The sequence below is a fragment of the Bidens hawaiensis genome, unplaced genomic scaffold (assembly GCF_021521415.1).
Source record: "Bidens hawaiensis isolate Kalapana, Puna unplaced genomic scaffold, B.hawaiensis_p1.1 tig00033131_1, whole genome shotgun sequence".
In the NCBI taxonomy this organism is placed as follows: Eukaryota; Viridiplantae; Streptophyta; class Magnoliopsida; order Asterales; family Asteraceae; genus Bidens; species Bidens hawaiensis.
Window position 1 is genome coordinate 14,180 of NW_027495664.1, and position 15,105 is coordinate 29,284.

Genomic DNA, 15,105 nt, shown 5'->3' on the forward strand with positions numbered 1-15,105 from the left:
CTTCTTGATGGCCCAACACTCTGTTCCATATAGCATTGCAGGTCTAACTGCCACCCTATAGAATTTTCCCTTTAGTTTAGTCGGGAAACTCTTGTCGCACAATATACCTGTGGCTGCTTTCCATCTACACCATCCTACCTGAACTCGGTGGGTCACATCACTGTCTAATTCCCCATCGCTCTGTACAAATGATCCTAAATACTTGAACTTCGTTACCTGCGGGACCACCTGCCCTTCAATTCTATAACAAATATACCAAACCAAACACACTTTGGATTTCAAAGGAATCCTTTAAATTCCAAATCAAATTCCAATTCTAACAAATTCCACGAACCAAACGATCCACGTGTTTTGACCCCACAACAATCCAAAATATAATGGTGGTGTACTCAACCCATTTCCCTTATTCGCTCAACCTTTTGTCGTGTTCCTCTCCAAGTACAACCCAGAAAACCTGCTTGCATGTACCACTTGGACGAGGGGGTGGTTTGCTAGCCCCATTGGCGGATCCAGGATTTCCTTTCCACTGTAGTCATCTTTTTTATGCTACAACTTCATAAAACAGAAACAAAATCCTTCTTGATTGAATGGGTCAGGTCGGGTCGAGGTGTTAAATAGGCTGAGTCAAGTTGATTGGTTACCAGCTTCTTCATTTGCTTTTTCCAACAATTTTATTAACTCTATGAAGTGTCCTTCATACAGTGATTTTTCGGACATGTCATGGCCATGAAAGGATAACCCACCATTCAACAACCCTTTAGCAACTCTAATTGATGTATGTTAATTAGATTTGTATTCTATTTGTTTTTATTAGTGTGTTTATTAAATTATAATATCTAATTGATATTCAACATGAACAATAAAACAAATGAACAATACTCAACCTATACTGTTTAACCATAACCGAATCACAAATCAATTGAACATTTGAAAGTTGAGCATACCCGAATGGCCAAATAGTGAAAACTAGTACCGAAAAACCATAATTGAAAACATCATGTGAGTGGAGTCAACTGATTTGGATAATGATCGATTTCCTTCTATTCGGTGTACGTTCTGATTGACTTATCAAATTCCTTAATAAACTTGGACTTATAATTATAACAAGGCTTTTAAGTATAATTGGGCTCTTTATTTACTAACAAGTATTTAAAAAAATGAATTAAATTGTTTAATTAGAGCATGACTCGTACTTTATGATTTAGTGGAGTCAGTTAGTCATCACTAACTGTAGTTACTTGTAAAACCGTTTTCTATAGCTTTACATCGGACCGAAAAATCATTGTATTCATGCGAATACGGTGTTCAGGCAAGCTCACATGGAGCGAGTAGGGCCCGCCCACCCGCTTAAAAAAGACAAATTGGATTTTAATAATTCCAATTAATTGTTATTGACCGATAATAATTCCAACTTTGTTTTATTGCTACCTGTGGTCCCAAATTTAAAAAAAAAATGACTCTCAATGGTCTCCCGTTAAAAAAACTTAACGACGTTAAGTTTTTTTTTCCCGAATTTCAAACTGATTTTTAGGGCTTTTGATCGGAAGGAGGATACGGGTTGATTGATGTAAAACTAAGCTCGAAAAGCTTCAACTCGCTTAATTTTTGTTAATTTGAAGTTCAAACACCCGATTTTAAGCACTAATCAAGTCGTTTGGAGCATCATTTCGAGCTTATTTTGCATCAATCGACTCGTATACTTTTTTCGATCAAAAGCCCTAAAAATCAGTTTGAAATTCGGAAAAAAACTTAACGTCGTTAAGTTTTTTTAACGGGAGACCATTGAGAGCTAATTTTTTTAAGTTTGGAACCATCAGTGACAATAAACGAAGTTAAGATTATTTTCGGCTAACAGGGATTATTAAAATAAAATTTGAAAAACAGAACATTTTAAAAAGGTGTTGAATTAAATAAAATAGCAAATAACAGAAATGGCTGCTCTCTCTCTTTGTCCTCCACTCCAACTCACCACCATTAAAGGTTGTGTGTTAGTATGCTTGTTGGATCATTATTGATAGTATCAATCAATTAGGCATTTGATAATAATTTCAATTATTATTATTATTATTATTGTCAGGTAAATTAAGAGTCGCCGATTGATCAATTCTGCTGCTGTCAAACTCAATCCGATAGTAGTAACAATGTCGTCGACGAAGAACAATAATAATAATGAGAAGAAGAAAGAGGTGTGGATATGGACGGAGAACAAGCAGGTGATGATGGCATCTGTGGAAAGAGGCTGGAACACTTTCATCTTCTCTTCTCTTAACCGTCACATCGCCGCCGATTGGTCTTGTAAGCTAAACAGTTAACGCGGAAAAATATCGGATATTGGTAAAGGGCTGATATATGAGATAATTATATTATCTGTGGGATGATTTTAATATCATGTAAAATTCATTGTATAGCAATTTAACACTAATAATTCTGTACAGCTTCTGTCATTAACAGATTAACCTTTTGCTAATTGCAAAACACTAACAATCGTGGCAAGAAAGAATTGATTAATACTTAAAAAAACTAACATTAAACACTAAAAGTTGATAATTAAGACTTAGGGGGTGTTTGAGATTCCTTATTTTACCTCCTTATAACCTTTATAAGTTACAAAAGTGTAACTTATGGAACTTTTCCTTTCACAGTTTCACAATATAAGCAATCCCAAACACTTATTACTTTTCAAAAAGTTATAAGTTGGTGAAAATAAGCAATCCAAACACCCCCTCAAAACACTGATATCGGTGATATATCGGTCAAATATCGGTCAAGATCGCTGATATTATCGCCTTATCGGTACCGATATTCTAACCGATATTTTGACTATTATTTCAATGGAACCGATAACCGATACATCACTAGTGTATCGGTGATATATCGGCGATATCGACTGCATAGCTTGTAAGTCACGCTACTATGGTTAAATCAGTTGATACGTATAATTATATTATATTGATTGTATTGGTGTTATCAATGTGCACTTGCAGCCATTGCTCTGATATGTCATCTGTTTATTGAATAATAATAATAATAATAATAATAATAATAATAATAATAATAATAATAATAATAATAATAATAATAATAATAATAATAATAATAATAATAATAATAGGGTGGTTCTTAATGAGGAAGCTAAGTTGATTGCTACATTTTCTGAAATATCATCTCCTCAACAATTGGAGCAACTTCAGCCACTGCATGAGTCTGCAGCAGATAATGTTATTGTTCATCTGTTGGATTGGCAGGTAGGTAGGTAGGTACGTATGCATCTGTTAGGAATAGGATCAGCTTGCAAACACAACACGCACACAAATAAAATAACAACACAAAGGGTTTTTAACTTACCGAACAAGAGAACGTAACAGCAGGCCCAAAGACCTCCTGTGTCATCGATCTTTATTAAACCCAATAAACATGTCTTCAAGTAACCGGACCCAAACCAAAGCCCAAGCCTCCACAACCCCAACTGTTTATGTCATTTGCAAGTTTTGGTTTTTCATTTTAGGGGTGAGCAACTTAACCGCCATAACCGACATAACCAAACCGATTTTAACTTACAACTGACATAACCGGTGGGTAGGCTTAAAGAAAATTCTAAAACCGCCATAATTGAACCGATCCATTTATTTAACCGCCAATAGTTTGGTTAACTTCCACCAAACATAGTCATATTATACCATTTTGATGTTTTTGGTTCAACGTTTGCTGTCAAATTAACTTGAATTTCATTGTTGGATTATGTCATGCCTTTTACTTTTTCTTTTTGGTATTAATATTATGGATTATATATTTTGTTGAATTATGTCATGTCGTTTTTTTTATAATATTTGATACCAAACTTTTAGGCCCAATTATATTTTGTTTTGGTTATGGTTAACCGACCCATAACTGACTCTTTATAACTTCCAAAACCAATTAACCGAAACCCCCATAACGGATCGGTTATGGTTATGGATTTGGCCCAAAATGGCCCCAAACCTACTCAATCATGCACACCCCTAATTGATTTTATTGTTTGTAATTTATAGGTGATTCCTGCAGAAAACATAGTTGCAGCATTTCATGGCTATCACAAAACAGTCTTTGCAATCTCAAAAACTCCTTCAGAAGCTCAAATTTTCCTAGAGGTAAATCTGTAACACCAAAAGACTGCAATTCTATGATGCATTTAATTATTTAAATTCAAATTTGACTCATTGAGTTTCATTATTAGCCTTTTGTAGGCATTGGAGCAAGGTTTAGGAGGAGGAGTTTTGAAAACTGAGAATGTTGAAGATGTCCTTGAGCTAAAGGTACCGTTTTAAACTTTAAATGCCATCAAGTTTCTAGCGAATCGTCGCGTCTTACTCTTGTATAAGTTGACTTCATCAGGGTTACTTTGACCGAAGAAGTCAATAAGGTAGTCAACTGGGGTTCACCAAAGCTACTGTTACCTGTGTTGAAATGACTGGGATGGGTGATAGAGTTTGTGTTGACCTTTGCAATATCATGAAACCTGGTGAAGGTGTTCTGGTACTCTCAAGTCTCACCCTTCATCTTTTCTGTTTTTTTTATAAGTTAATTTTTTTTAAATAAATTATTAATATATTTGGTTGTAGGTTGGATCTTTCGCTAGAGGACTATTTCTTGTTCACTCAGAGTGCTTAGAATCGAACTACATCGCTAGCAGGCCTTTTCGAGTCAATGCAGTCGGGTTTTTTTTCTTTTCTGGAAGTTTTCAATATATATCATTTTTTATCATGAGTAATTAAAATGTAACCGAACCTACAGGGTCCCGTTCACGCCTATGTGGCAATTCCAGGAGGTAAAACATGCTACCTTTCAGAGCTCAAAACAGGGAAAGAAATCCTTGTAGTTGATCAAAATGGCATACAGCGGACTGCAGTAGTTGGTCGTGTAAAGATCGAGACCTGACCATTAGTTATTGTAACTGCTAAGGTCCGGTTAGATGTTTACTCGGTTCAGTTTGGTGTTTTGTTGTGCTGTTGTTTGACTTTGTGGTTTTCGCAGGTTGATTCAGATAAGGAAACTTGTTACAGCATTCTTTTGCAGAATGCGGAGACTGTTGGACTTGTACCACCCAACAAAGGTTTGCTTTTATAGGTTTCAGTTCATATGGATTTTAATTGTATGTAAAATGTCTGGATGGTGGTTAAATGGATTTGATTTGGTGTGTAGGAAATGAAGCAACAGCAATTCCAGTGACATCACTGAAAGTTGGTGATCAAGTGTTGTTGAAATTACAAGGTGGTGCTCAACATACTGGTATAGAGATTCAAGAGTTCATCATTGAAAAATGAATTCATTGATTTGTAATTATGTATGATGTCTTATTATGTATTCTTGATTTATAATTATCTCGTTTGCGACGAATAAAAAACCGCAAAAAAGAAGTGCAACCAATCAACCATAAATCATGACATCAATGAAAGCTATCGGTCCGGTTTTGGAGACCGATAAGGTTGATTCTGATAACCTGGTGAGTTAGAAATTGACAAACTCCTAACCGGCTGCCCTTTTGATCCATTTCTACTACTCGAATTACTTCCAGCACGTTCCGAATGCATGGCCTGAAAGTAAGGGGAAGAGCAAGCCATGTCCTTAAGATTTGGGAGGGGCTTTAGAGCTTCATGAACCTCACTCATGAGTCATGAGTGGTCTAGCCTTCAGGTCACGGCTAAGACAAAGGGTGGCTAATTGGGCTGCCTTTTGTGCACCTCTTATTGAGAACTGACCTTCTACCGAGGGTCTATTAACCTGTAAAACCGAGTTCTCTCTCCTAGATACGGTCTAGCCCATTCCACGAGGTTATGCTCACCATTGGGCCGGTTTTTGTCCATTGATCTCCGCCCTGTTATCATCTCAATTAACATCACCCCGAAACTTTAGACATCACTCTTTGATGTTAAGTGACCTACAATTCATCACGTCATATAAAGTATAAGAAAACTAAAATGACCATTTTATTTTCAAGTACTGGAAAACATAAGCATACCGGTCATCACATACACGGGAGCAGCATAGCCGCATGTACCAATCACTCGAGTCGACACGTGCGTCTTATCACTTCTCACAATTATATTATGGATAAATAATGATATAATAAAGCTTTTAAAGAGCCACAAACCGCATCAAGAAGAAGGAAAAATGTTGATATAAAGACCAACAACCACCACCCAAAACATGTTAAACAACAATTACAACTGAAGTTTACACCAATTCTCCCATGACAAATCGATCGTTTTTGACCTATTCTTTATCCACAAATACCTAAGCTCATTTATCTCATCCAACAAGCCATGCACATTTACCGGCGTCCCTTTGTGAACTAAAGCATTGCGTTTCTTCCAAAGACACCACATCGTAATCAAGCAAACCGCCGTTTTCCTCGTAGAAAAAAAACGATTCCAATTAATTTGTCAAACGAACACATCAAGAATGGAATTGGATTTCAATTCCTTCAAATTCCAGTTCCCTCAAATTCCAAATCCAATTCCTTCCAATTCCAATTTCATTCAATTCCATTCTGTGAAACGAACGCGCCCTTAATGTTTAATAGAACGGAATAAACTATTTCAGTTCTTTAGAATAGTAATAATATTAACGAAAGGGCAATTGGTCAATCATGGTTTTCTTTATTGGAGGTTGTGGGTGGAAGTCTCGTCGGGAGCAGGTTGAGCTAGAGGGTTTTCTCAGTTGTAGGTTCCTTATTGGTGGGTGGTTTCGGTCACCATGTTCGGTTTTTCGAACGAAAGGATGATCCATTTGTTAGGGTGATCTTAGCCTCTTAGGTGTCCGGACCTTTACTGTTAACAGGAAAAAAAATTATATTAAAAAAGTAGGTGACAAAAAGTTGACAATGGTAACCTGATTACTAGTTTATAAATTTTCTTTTAAAAATAAAAACTTTCTTTTTTAAATTGTAACACAGTTAATCTTTAAAAAAAATACATAAAAGACAAAACAAAGATGCCAAAGTGATAATCTGGTGAACAAGTATTATTTTTTGTAAAAGTTGGAATTTATTGTCGATTTGTGAAATATATATCTTAATTACTAGAATAGGAAAGTTTGCGGATAATATCTTACAATTTGATGTAGAGATCCAATCTAAGACAATCGAGTTTTGTGAATTGAAGTTGGGTTTGAGATAAAACAGATTTTTTAACGATTGAAGAATTAACCAGTAACCAATTTAACGAAATGTGTCAAAGTTGATATATCTATTCACCACTAAAAATGACTTGTATCTTTAGTAATATGACAAATATAAATTTTTAATAAATCATCAGTTATCCGTTAACAGTGTTATAAAATTTTAATAAATCATCGGTTATCTGTTAACAACTTCATCAGTAATTTGACATTAACAACAATTGTTGTTCTCACGGTGATATAGTTGTGGGGTCTACCCATGATTCATCAGTAATAAATGCTGGTGAACCATGACGAAGCCAGTATACACAGTTTACCCAAGTCCTTAACAAACGAATTACCTATGCGTCCTACCTAGGGGCGACAATTGCTGGCACAAGCCAAAACCTGACACGAAAAATATAGTTTTTGGTTCGGCTGACACGGTCCATTTTTTTAAATGGGTTAACACGAACACGACCCATAAAAAGCGGGTTGACATGTTAACCCATTTAAAAATTTTAAAGAAGTTAAATATTAAGTTAAATTCTTATATTTTTAAAATTTTCATATATCTATAATCTATTAACTTTTAAAAGTAAAACTAATTTTTTTCGAAACTACTTTTATTTGTTTTTCTACTTCCAACATTTTTATTTTATTGGTTTGAACATCTATTCTCTGATGAATTTCATTCGTTTGTTTTTAATTTTAGTTAAATATGCACAACCAGGTTTTTTAATTGGGAATGAGAGTTTAATTAAAAAAAACAATTAGATCTATCATAAATTAATTACTAAAATGTTTTATACGAATAAGAGTAATTATATATGTTTAAATTGTTAGTGAGTCATTAGATATTACTTATATTCGTAAATGAACCTAAAATTGGTTGACCCGAAACACAAACAAATTTAAGTAGGTTGGGTTGGGTTGAAAAAGCTTAACAACTCAACCTGTCTACCCGAAACCTAAGTTCTAGGCTATATTGATTTTTTTACTAAATGTCTTAAAGCTAGAAAATAAATGATTTAAAATGGTATAATAAATGCATAAAATTACTTTATCCTGTATTATTTCCTTTTTGTTAATATTTTATGTTACATTATTCACAAAGTGGTTATATAATATGATTGTGTATGACATTAAAGTACGTTATTTAATCTTGCAGCACATGCATAGAAGTAGAACCTTCTCCTGAAAATATATTTATAATGACAAAGTAGTGATTTTTTTAATATTCAAGATGCAAAATTATAATATTTTATTTTTTGTTTATTTCATTTAATAATATTTTTAAATAAATATATCCCATACATGCCAGGGCAACTACACTTACCTAACTGGCAACTATATGCTGTGTAACAAACATGCCCACATGAATCCCTATAAATCCAAGATATTTTGAGATGAAGGCTGGCTTTTATATTTAGGACAAAAAACCTATCACATAACTAAAACTTTTTACTCAATTAACTTATATTTTAAGTCTAAATCTAAGCCTTTTCAGGTGTTTACCTGACAAGTTTAGCTGATTCCATAGTTTCTTGAAACGTGATTTATGATTAACAAATATTGAAAGACCGTTAACACAAGTTTATAAACCAAACTAGCAAAAATAATAAAACAAAATCTTATATATATGGAAGAGTTGGCTTCATAATATTTTTGTAAGATAAAGTAACTGAATTTGAATAGTTTGGAAGGACGGCGTGCCATCCCAAAGGCATCGGGGTGTCCCGGTACCGTTGGAAACACTGATCTAGGTGTCTCGGCCCTGATAATAAACCACCTCGCTCAGCTTGGCAATGCTGTTCACGCCGAAGTCTCTCTCTCTCTGTCCACAATCTCTCTCTCTACAAATTTAAAAATAAAATGGTTGAAAGATTGATTGCGATAAATAATGAGCATGCATTTTCGTGGTTGAAAGATGGTTAGGCCAAAATGATGCGAGGGTGATGTGAGAGAGAGAGAGGCTGAAGAAAGTTAGAGAATAGATGAACACCCACAAACGTCAACCCTTATTATCTAATAGCCATATATAATAATTCATGCTGTCAGTTTAATTACTAAAAATGAATAAATTTTATTTTTATTGTTAGTGATAATTTCACTACAACGAAATAAATCTAACTTCCATTTTTACTAATTTTTCGTTTGGAATTCCAAACCAGTTTCAAACAAGCTAGTAGGGTCCACACACAATTATTAAACATTTTAATATTTCTAACTTTATAGTGTTAGGAAAGAAACGAGTGTTTTGAAGAAATTCTAGAATATGATACGATAGCGGAGGTGGTGGCTTGTGGGTGTTTGAAATTGCATAGCGACATAGCGTTAATTATATATGAATGCTTTCAAGAAGGCCAGTGGTGTTTTTCCTACTGAAATTTGGTTTATTAGACGCTTTCAAATAAGAGTATATTCGACAGATCGACGCCAAGAACTATTTTCCAAATAGAATGCACAAATATGATCAAATTGCAGAATGAAAAGCGTATGAATCTAAAAATGTAACAAAAAATATGGTAAATTAATTAATCAAAAGAAAATACATACATATATATATATATATATATAGTTCATGGTAGATGTTGATGTTGCTAATCAGCCTCTGGCCACGGCCATAAAGCCGGTTGATCTTCTACGTTAAGCATGTTGCAGAACGGTTGTTGACCGAGGAGATATGGTGGCGTTAAACCTCCCATCGAACCGGTTGGAAGATTGTTCGAAATCTGTGTGTAGAATATCGTAGTGTTGTCTTCACAACTGTTAATGTCACTTCCATTACTCCAAGAATCCCTAACGCTGCTTGATTCTTGACCCTTTATAGCCATCAACTGAAAACAAACATCATCCTCATTTGAAGCAACTAGTTAAGGAACTTAATTACACAATTTGTGATATAAACACACCTTCTAAATCAGATGGGGTGGTGTAGCTGTGATTTTAATATATATTACCTGGGAGAAGGTTAGCGTACGAATGAAATTAATGTGTTAATCGTGAGAATCAAGTAGAAGTAGAGTAATAATTACATTATAGAGTAGTTATGTAATTACTCTATAATTATTTTACCTGTATATATAATTACTCTACTTAATTCGACAGTTAGTATATTAATTTCATTTGTATTTGATACATAATTATATGATGTAATTGCATAATTACTCTATTTATATATATAATTACTCTATTTGATTCACACAGTTAGCACGCTAATTTTATTTGTATTTGATCCAAACCCATATTACCTGTGCCTGAAGTTTATTGTTGTTGTTCTTGAGTTTATCATTATCAGCTTTAATAGAGTCAACCCGTGTCTTCAACACATTATAATCTTTCTCTAACTGCTTTGTCTTCCATCGAGCCCGTCGGTTCTGAAACCATATAGCCACTTGTCTGGGCTGTAACCCTAAAGCTCGAGCCAGTTGCCGTTTGCGCTTTGGCTCGAGCTTGTTCGCTAACTCAAAGCTTTTCTCAAGAGCCTTGACCTGGTCTAGGTTCAGTCTCCTTTTCTTTTCTCCCAGCTGCGACCCGTCGTCATCCGACGTGTCACCCTCGTTCCCTTCTTCACACCTGTCTCTACCGGAACAAGACATCGATCTTGGAAGACCTGCAAATATATATATGAACTAGATACTATTAAGTTAATTATTATGTATTGAATAGACACAAATTAATCGCACGAGTGTTTAGTAAGAGGACCTTGGAAGTGATGAGGATGGTGATAGTGATCATCTTCATAGCCAAAGAACATGGGTTCAGGTGGGAGGAAAGACATGAAAATTAATGGGAAAGTTTGTAGTTTTGCACAAGGGAAGGAAAGATGATGAAAATGTAGCAGGTGCCTGTGTTATGATGTGAGAGGTTGTCTCATGGTGGATGAAGCTGGGAAGACCACGTACCATACAAATAGTAATAACCTCTAGGATACCCAAGAGATTTGCATCTTTTTTCTTTTTAATAAAAAATTAATATATATATATATATATATATATATATATAAGAAATAATAATGTGAGAAACTTGCTTAGTTTTAAAACTTTAATAAATTCATTCTTAACAACACATTTAATTAAATAGGTTAAATTATGTGATTAAGATTAAATTTGATTTAAAAATTAAGTACGAGTGCGATTAAAAATACACAGTGATTACATTGATACGTATGTGCATTAAAAATTTATTTTATACTATGCATTACACTACAAATACATAGTAATACACATGTGTAATACGTATGTGCATTACAACGTCTTTTTTTTAAATTTTTTCAAGTGAAGGATAATAAAATATAAGAATAATGACAAAAACGAAAATTTGAAAATATTTTTTTATTTTTAATTAAAAATAATTCTTTAGAAGTTTTAAGTTTTCTTTCTAATTAAGTATGAATTTTTTCTTAATCCTCTTCCTATATATATATATATATATCACTATTCCATCAAAGACGGTTTTTCAAATTTTCTAACAAATATGACGGTTTCAATATATTTAAATCTCAAATATGACTGCTTAATTTTAACATTAAACGAGATGGTTTATCAAATTATCAAATAAGACGATTCCATCAAATAAGTCGGTAACAATCAAATGAGACGGTTTATCAAATAATCAAATAAGGCAATCCCATCAAATAAGACGGTTTTAATAAATTATTTAATTTGAAAAATATGAATAAATCTCAAGTAAGACGCTTTTCATTAAAATCGCCTTAAAATGTTTTTTTAAGCGGCCTTATTTGATTCTTTCTCTTTCTCTCTCTTTCTCTTCACATCATAATGATCTAAAATCCTTAGGAAAAAAATGGCTTCTTCTTCTTCCACTTCCACTAGACGACCAACCTCAGTCTTCAACACCATGGCATCCACTTTTCCAAGGATTTTGAGCTCCAAACTAGGTACGTATAAATAAATGTATTTTTTAGCATTCTTAGTTTCTTCTTCTAATTATTCTTTAATTGTTGTGATTAAAATAGAGGATGAACTACAACATGTGACTGTGACATTTTTTAGTGTTGCTTACAACACCAACGCCAATGCAAGTAGCTCAAATGTTGTAAAAAAGTTTCTAATTCTTCAAGATGGCGACTTGATCATAACTGCAATTCTTATGGATGAGTTCCAAAGGCACAACTTGGCTCAACCATCATTCCTTTAAATTCATAATCTGGGGCATCCGTGACTTTGTTATCCGGTTAGGATTTATACCCGATTCCAAGGTTTAACTTATTGATAAAAAATAACAGTTTTTGTTTGGCTTGGCTTGGTTTTTCAGGGCCCAATTTAAAGAAATTTCTGACTGTTTCTATTAGCAACCCGGCCGGGGAACTTCGTCTCCTGATTAAAGAGCCGGTGAGGTATCGCTCCGTTGTAGAACGGGCAGAAAACAAGGGCCTTGTGTTTAAAACGATAATGGTTGATGACACCCTCCATTCATGATTTTTGGAAAAGAGGATGTAAATTGATCTCTAATTGCTATTTGTATTTGCATTCCTTGTAGTTTTCTTTGCCCAATTGGAACCACAACACTAGCTTTGTAATATGGCAAACAAGACATTTGAAATAGATGACTTTTAATAACAGCATTATCTGTCTAAAAGAATGTGCATCAAATTCATGTTTTCTATTACATCGTTTGGAAAGATATGTAATTTGGATAGTTGGTAATTAGTAACTTGGACAGAATGTTGGCATGGGCAAACCTTTTAATATTCACCAAAATCAAAAGGACAGTGAATTCCAAAGCCATAGATATCTTTTAACTAGAATCCAACAATAGTACTTTCACTAGAAATCCAAATAAACCAATAATCAAACCAAAAGAAAAAAAAATGCCTTCATGTTTTCCTTATTCTGATATCTATCGCTTATTTGATCTCTGGATTCACTGACTAATGAAAAATGATCCCTGCATGCATATGCTTCACTTGAGATCAGTTCTATTTTCCACATGTGTTTTATTTTATTTTATTGAGTTAAAGTTATTTCTTTGAATAAGTAATCCTAGTTTCTTGGTTTTATCAGTTGTGATCCGAGTATTAGGATTTTAGCTATTATGTTGATATCTATTTATTGTGTAATCTCTGATCTCAAATGTATGCAATCTTGCAATCATCAATAAACAAGCTTTTGTCTTTCTCTCTTGTTTTTAAACATTGTATCAATCTGATTCCATCACGAACTATATAAGGACGTGTCTAGTGTATGTACAACTTACCTTTTCTGATATGGTCAAAGTCTGCCAGGCTTTCAGTATCGTTTATCTTCTTACTTTATAAACCAATCCAATCCTCCGTGTATATTAATGCCTTAACAATCTGAGGGGCTCCTACTAAAAGCGTACTTCGAAGCAACATTAGAAACCGGGATATCTAATATATCTACAAAAATTATAATGGATGATACTTTAACCATAAGAGGGTTCTTACATTAAACTAATTAATATTGCTTGATATCATAAAGCAAATTTCAGGGGTAGTTTGCTAAGTTTACAATTGCAAGCTTCTTCTTCATGCCTGGTATCTTGATGATGGGACAGTCATTGGAGATTCAATGGAGGTGGCTAAAGTGCTGGATATCATTAAGGTGACGGGTCCAACTTTGGGTCTTGAACTGAATATTAAGAAAACTGAGCTATTTTGGCCTTCTTGTGATGGTACGAAGTCTCGTGACGGTTTATTCCCTGCTGACACCGGGAGACCATTATTAGGGGTGAAGCTTCTTGGGGGAGCTGTTAGTAAAGACACTGGGTTTATTAAGGGTTTGGCAAAGAAGAGAGCTACTAATGCTGTTGATTTGATGCGTCTTCTCCCAAAACTTGGTGACCCGCAGAGTGAGTTACTTTTGCTTCGATCATGTATGGGTATTGCTAAACTTTTCTTCGGTTTGAGAACATGCCAACCTGTACACATGATGGAGGCAGCGGTGTTTTTTGACAAGGGATTGCGTGAGGCGATCGAGGACATTGTAGTTTGTGGAGGTCCTTTCTTTGGAGACCTCCAATGGCGACTTGCTTCCTTACCCATTAAGAATAGGGGTTTGGGGTTGTATTCGGCAGTAGAGGCTTCCTCATATGCGTTTGTGGCATTGAGAGCCCAATCGTGGGTGCTTCAGGATCACATTTTGCGAGACAGTGGTATATGTGGGATAGATTCTGATTATTCTTGTGCTCTGGCTTGTCTTCGTGATATGATTCCAAGCTTCGATTTTAGCAGTTTCTCTAACAAAGAGACCGCCCCCTCTAAAGCCCAGCATGCATTGGCGAGCACTCTTTCTAGTAAAATTGTTCACGACCTGGAGTCACACTTTAACATGACAAGCAGACAAAAAGCCATTTTTGAGTGTCTACAAGCACCACATGCTCAAGATTTTCTTCTTACTATCCCTATAGATGGGTTAGGCCAGCATATGTCTCCAGTGGAGTATCGTAGTATCCTTAAGTATCGCCTTATGATTCCTCTATTTCCGGTTGATGAGATATGTCCTGTTTGTCGTAAAGCGTGTTTAGACTCATATGGGGAGCACGCGGTGCACTGTAAAGAGCTCCCGGGGTTCAAGTACCGACACGATCTGGTTAGGGATGTGCTCTTTGATATATTCAGGCGAGCTGGAATTTAGAAAGAAGCACCTGTGAATTTCCTGACTGACCCGTCGGAGGGAAGATCATCTCTTCGACCGGCTGACATTTTGGTGTTTGGATGGATAGGAGGGAAACACATGTGTGTGGATTTAACAGGGGTTTCTCCTTTGGTGGGCTTAGGGAGTAGTGGTTTCGCGGTCGGTCAAGCCGCATTAAAAGCTGCTTCAGGTAAGGTGGCAAAACATGAAAAGGCGTGTCTTGACAACCAACATGTATTTATTCCTTTTGCTTTTGACACTTTTGGTTTCCTCGCGCCTGAAGCTGTGGAGCTACTTACCCTTGTTCAGCGGGTCATGCATAGTAATGTTATGACTCCAAGATCAGCAA

General features: G+C 35.0%; 1 protein-coding gene and 1 pseudogene across 2 annotated transcripts; one reads left to right on the forward strand and one right to left on the reverse strand.

Annotated features, from left to right (window-relative positions):
• Window positions 1-2,085: 2,085 nt before the first annotated feature.
• On the forward strand, window positions 2,086-5,300 carry LOC143584451 (uncharacterized; annotated as a pseudogene). The gene is made up of 10 exons (XR_013144362.1): window positions 2,086-2,295; window positions 2,985-3,016; window positions 3,108-3,245; window positions 4,029-4,127; window positions 4,224-4,292; window positions 4,372-4,512; window positions 4,599-4,688; window positions 4,771-4,938; window positions 5,011-5,089; window positions 5,179-5,300. The product of XR_013144362.1 is annotated as an uncharacterized LOC143584451 (transcript).
• A 4,437-nt stretch (window positions 5,301-9,737) lies between these two features.
• LOC143584452 (homeobox-leucine zipper protein HAT7-like) lies at window positions 9,738-10,918 on the reverse strand. Its single transcript, XM_077066507.1, has 3 exons — window positions 10,843-10,918; window positions 10,389-10,750; window positions 9,738-9,974 (listed from the first exon to the last, which is right to left on the reverse strand). Exons 1-3 carry the CDS (start codon window positions 10,916-10,918, stop codon window positions 9,738-9,740), a joined length of 675 nt encoding a protein of 224 aa, XP_076922622.1.
• Between the last annotated feature and the right edge of the window lie 4,187 nt (window positions 10,919-15,105).